General features: G+C 33.3%; 1 protein-coding gene and 1 pseudogene across 1 annotated transcript; one reads left to right on the top strand and one right to left on the bottom strand.

Annotated features, from left to right (window-relative positions):
- Positions 1 to 652: 652 nt before the first annotated feature.
- On the top strand, positions 653 to 1300 carry LOC120139839 (aminoacylase-1-like). Its single transcript, XM_039154959.1, has one exon. The coding sequence runs from the start codon at positions 653 to 655 to the stop codon at positions 1298 to 1300; it is 648 nt and encodes a 215-aa protein (XP_039010890.1).
- Positions 1301 to 1536: 236 nt separating this feature from the next.
- Positions 1537 to 4113, bottom strand: LOC120139840 (annotated as a pseudogene).
- Positions 4114 to 6052: the final 1939 nt, after the last annotated feature.

Consider the following 6052-nt stretch of genomic DNA (forward strand, 5'->3'; position numbering starts at 1 on the left):
ATAAAATAATTCATTAACTATAGAGTGTTGTTTTGTTGACTCCACCGACTATTAAAAAGTTACAGAATAATCACTCGACTATTCATATGTTCCAAACTCATCTTTTTTTGTTAAAAAAACTAACGATGACGTTAACATATTAATTAATATATGATAAAATTATTTTTAATGACGTATACTGACATCCTCGTTGCTTTCAAACACTGACTCAACAATATAATGTTTCTAGCATTAGCTCGATGGTAAAATGTAAACAGAGAGTCGATTCACAAAATATAATTCAATCAGTTCCGAGATCAAATTTTATCATATTCAAATCAACAAGTTAAGGTCCAACTTAGACGAGCGTCATTATTAATAAAAAATAATGAGTTTAGAACATACTAATAGTCAAGTGATAATTTTAACTTTAAATAGTCAAAAGACTCAATAAATACATCCTATAATCGATAAATCATTTTATAAATTTTAATAAAATATTCAAAAAAATAACACTGTATAATCAAAGGATGACTTGTGTACTTTACCCTACTTAACTAAGTACAACTCTTTACCACTTAGATTACTGCAATCTAAGTACTTCAATGCTCTAAAGAAAAGAGTACTACTACTTTACTTCCTAGTTAGTCTCCACTCTTAGATCGCCTTAATCATGCCGAATCTTCGCCTCCTTTTCTTCTCTTTCTTCCTCGTCTTCTTCTCAGTTCATTCCCAAGAAGACACTCCCATCGCTCGATTTCGTCGTTACCTTCAGTTCAAAACCGCTCATCCTGATCCTAACTACGCCGACCCTGTCTCTTTCCTCATATCCCAAGCAAACGCCATAGGCCTCCAATCCCGAACCTTTGAATTCGTCCCATCTAAACCAGTTCTTCTCCTAACATGGTCTGGCTCCGACCCTTCTCTTCCTTCGGTTCTCTTCAATTCCCACCTCGACTCCGTCCCAGCCAGACCTTCCAAATGGATCCACCCCCCTTTCGCCGCCACCCTCACCCCCGACGGTCGAATCTACGCCCGCGGTGCTCAAGATGACAAGGGCATCGCTATGCAATACTTGGAAGCCATTCGCAACCTCAAGGCTAAAGGGTTTACTCCTTTGCGAACTGTTCATATTTCTTACGTTCCTGATGAAGAAATCGGAGGGATTGATGGGTGTGACAAATTTGTCAACTCCAAGGAGTTTGAGGATTTGAATGTTGGGTTCGTTTTGGATGAAGGCCAGGCTTCTACTGGTGATGAGTATAGAGTGTTTTATGCTGATAGGCCAGAATGTATGATAATGGAGCAATGGAGAATCTGATGAAGAGTGTGGAAGTTATTACTAAGTTCAGGGAGAGCCAGTTTGTTGTTGTTAAATCTGGGGAAGCTATGAACTCTGAGGTTATTTCGGTTAATCCTGTTTATCTTAAGGCTGGGATACCTTCCCCAATTGGAAGTGTCTGATATTTGTGTGTTCTATACTAAATTGATGCTAAAATGGAAGTTTTCTATGGTGTTTGATGATGGGGTCACTACACTTAAGAGACCTTTTCTCTGCTATGCAGTTACAGAAGTTAAATCCATTCGTAGAGCCTTCATTACAACTTTGCCGGATGTGTTAATGCCCATTGCAGCAAATTTCATTATGGTACGGCTCTTATATAACCTGACCAAGTCAGAGAAATAATGATATTGTTAAACTCAATTCATTAGATTAGAAATTACATAAGAGCATGGACACAACCTAGCACATGTTTAAATTCTGGAGTATGTATCTGAGAATATCTTTCAGTACCAATCTTCCTTAAATCTGCATACGTACAAGTTTGCAGTAAAAACTTCATAATTTTCACTCTATTGATGCTTTGGTACTGAAAGACTTGTTCCCAGTTCAATGCCACAGTGTAATGGGTGATAAGTTTGTTCAAACAGTGCTTCGATTAATTGCTTGAATTTAGCTTACAAGATAACTATGCAAATGGTTGTGCAGGACTTGAGTAGTTTACATCGTCTATATATGAAAGGCATACCTGTTTTAGTGAATAACAATCCCTATTAAGGTATGAAATACAAAATGATGCTGCGGAGGTGCGGGGTGCCGTTTATATAGTTCAACTGTTAAATATCTAGGTAGGCTCCATAATTATTTAGTACTGATTTAATCATCCATGCAAAACCTATAATGGACTTTGATCTTCTTAAAAGAAGATATATATGCATTGCCGTAAGGATCAAGGTTTTAAATTCGCAAGCAACTCTTCTCAAACAACAAGGAACAAGCATGCATGGAAGGCAATTTGACAAATACAAAAAACCAAAAGAAAGATTGGTAAAAGGAACAGCGAAAACTTACCCAGCCAGAGTAAGTCCCCATGTTGTCAAAGTATAGAACAACTTTCCAGCATGCCAAATGTTCAAAACCTTCTCCAATTTGCTGACACCTCCTATTGCTTTCAGCAGAGCTGCTCATAATCTCATCACAGTAAGCAAACACTATATGGTATTCACATTTAATTAAAAGAATGGGGGAAAAGAGATGATAATTAGTAACAAAACCAATGGAAAATAATATAGGCTGAACTTCACCAGCAAGTTTTGAACAGGAAGAAGAAGAAATGTCAGGCAACATACTCATAAAACAGAAAACCGCTTTTTAAGTGTCTAAAGATTAAGGTTATCAACCATTTAAAACAAAAGACAAGTCAAGGGCTAATGCATGGTATCTTTAGTAATTATTACAGCACTGCTGCCCATCTTCCACTATGTAGATTTGTTGCAGTGAATTGCAATGCAACTTCCTATTTATCTAAAGAACGGGACCTCAATATTTACCATCAATTATCATGAGGCATTTATACTATCAGGTAATATACCAAGAAAAAGAAATGGGTGAAGATAAGTCTATTTAACAGGGAACTTACTTTTCTGCTGTTCTTCTGGGGTCAAAGTCTGCAATACCAGAATTACAAAAAAACATACGAACATGGTATATTTAGTAGAAAAGGAAAGTCAGATTGAGTAGCTAAAAACCTGAGCTTTAGGGTTTGACTATATGCATTTTGCCATAAAGTTAGCAACCCCATCCACAACATGCTCTTCACTAAGAACAATGTAATTCTCATCATCAATTCCACTCCACTCTTCAACATTGCTTGGAACCATTTCATCAGTTACCCATATCCACCAACTTGGTTCTTTTTGGTCAACATTAATCAGAACTTCAACTGAACGTATATCATCTCCTAATTTAAAAAAAACATGTTAGCTAATCAATCAATATTTATACATTCCTAACATAAAAGGAGCAAAGAAATAGCGCCAACAATTGTCCCGAGTAATTTACCCCACCTATGAGGTAATAATTTACAAGTCTGATTATGAATTTCTATACAATGATATGAGAAAATAGCTGATTTAAAAATGAAGAGAAATCCTCGTTTATCTGTTATAACTTATCACCATACAGAATCAGTATGTCTAATCTGAACAAATCAGTAAAGTAACTTTACCCTGCCAAAAATTAATCAACAAAAAGTTTAAAAATTCAGTGAAGAGATTTGGTATATAAGAACCTGTAGCTTCCTTGAATGGAAACTCAATTTTAGTATTGGATTCATTAAGTGATTTGAGCCGGCTCAAGAAGTTTTTAGAATCTACGGTAGACATCAACCGAGCATGGAGCTGCAATTAATTCCAGAAATTAGAAAAATAAAATAAAATAAAACGGAAAAATGAAGGAAAATTACGTACGTCGGGAGGACAATCGTTTAATAGAGCAGGATATTCAGATAGATTATTCCGAAGTTTAAGGTTCTGTTCAAGCTGATTCCTCAAACGTCAGTTTTCCGATTTTAGGATTTCCAATTCTTTTTCAAGTTTGGAGTTCTCATGATTTCTGGGAGCATCGTCGCGATGGTGGTGGTGGTGGTGGCAACATTCCAAGGCAGCCCATGCGACGTCGGCGACTTCGAGGACGGTCTTGGTAACCTCCACAGCTTCATGGCCGCCCATTGTCGAACGTAAAACCGGAACTTTTCTTAAGGGTTCTTGAGATTTGGGGGAAAACGATGAATTTTGACGATGGTTTGGGAACTTGGGATGGTGTCGTTTCGCGTTTTCGTGTCCAAATGAGCGGGTTCCGTAAGACTGTAAAACCGTCGCGAACCGGTTTTGTTTAATGTTGTCGCTAAATGCTTTGACTCTTTCAAGATAACAATTAGAATTCATCAAGACATTATTGATTAAAGAGTATATAAGTTTTTTTTTTAAGTTTTAAATTCAATTAACAATCAGTTGATCTAGTGGATGAGGCATTACATTCTTTAAGTAAAGTAAAATGTTCGAATCATGACGTTTGTGAATGAAGCAATTGAGTTGGAAGGGTCGTTCTCGTCATTATAGTACCTGATCTGGATTAGTTGATCAATAAATCATATACTAGTTATTAATTTAAAAAAAATTATGAATTCAAATAATTATATCCATAAAATATATATATTTACCAATGACTAAAAAATATTTTGAACCTATATTGTCTTATAATTATTTCATACTATTCAAAAAATAAAATAAAAATAATAACACTTATTTTCTTTGAATTAGTTACTATATGGAAGTCCTTAAACTATGGCTTATGTTGTTGTCTTGAAATATTTTCTAACTTTGCCCATAAAATAATTTAATTGTAATTAGATTTTGTCATATTCGGGATATAGACAAAAGAAAATATCTTATGTTATAATATATATATATATATATATATATATATATATATTTAAATATATTAAAAAATATCACATATGAAAAACAATAAAAGAATTTATATATAAATTTTGTTAAATACAAATTCTACAACACCCTCTATTCAATTAGAAGACTCGCTCGTGATGAAATCAGAGCAGAAAATGGGACACAATCGAATCTATAATAGCATAAACAGCTCACAATAAAGCATGGAGGCACCAAATTGCAACAAAAGCATTCTTATAAGGCAACCAAATCAAACTTAAAAAAAAGTAACATAGTATTAACTTAGCCAATTATGTCAAGTAACTACTTTTGAGGCTGTGTATACATTATCAATAGATTAACAAAATATTTAAACATATATTAGATTATAATCATAATAAAACATTTAAATATATATTATATTATAATTGTATAAGTATCAATATTTCTATTTGATATCATACTCGAATGATAAATCCATTCAAAAATTCAAACAAGTATTAAACCTCTAAAATTCTATGATATCGACACCTAAAGCATAGAAAATTGGTACCTTATCAATTTTTCATACTTTTAAACTCCCCCAAGTCATTCCAGTTTTCTAACCTAAAGCACATTTTTCTTCTCGTGCAAGGCCACCAAAACGTGAACAGAACGATTCGAACCTGCGCGGGCAGAGCCACATGATTCTAGTCATGCCTGATAACCACTCCGGCATGCCCACCACATTGGTACACGTGATCTGCATTTGTTATTCGTTTTATGAATTATATTATAGTAGCATCTGTTTCGCTTCCAATTTTCTATTTTGATTTTCTGCTATTAAATCGAATCGATTGGGAATCTGCTATTAATCATATATAAAATATAATAATTAATTTTTAGAAAATTTAATAAAATAATAATTAATTTTCACTTATACTTTTTTATTCATTTTAAAATTATTTTTTAAGTCAGTAATAAAATATTTGAAGTTATACACAATCAAATTATTTAAATCATACGTCCTAAACTTTAAAGCTCTAATCCAAAGCACGGATCATCTTATTTTGGTGATTAAAGAAATCGTTATTATTTTTAGAAGATATGAGTTCAAGCACCAATAATTACAAGGGTGATTAGAAGTTCATTATCAAATGGTTAATAGTATATATAACATATACTATTTTATAATCATTTTAGCTTAATAAAAAAATTCTAATCCCAAAATTTTAACATTTAAAATCGTAAAATTTTATAATAAGTAACAAAATGTTATTTTGTTCTGCAAGTGTAACTATGATATGAAAACCTAAACGGAACCCAATTGGTTAATTATCACGGAACGTTCCATGTTTAAAAACCA

Source organism: Hibiscus syriacus, unplaced genomic scaffold (genome assembly GCF_006381635.1).
Source record: "Hibiscus syriacus cultivar Baekdansim isolate YM2019G1 unplaced genomic scaffold, ASM638163v2 tig00110776_pilon, whole genome shotgun sequence".
Taxonomy (NCBI): domain Eukaryota; kingdom Viridiplantae; phylum Streptophyta; class Magnoliopsida; order Malvales; family Malvaceae; genus Hibiscus; species Hibiscus syriacus.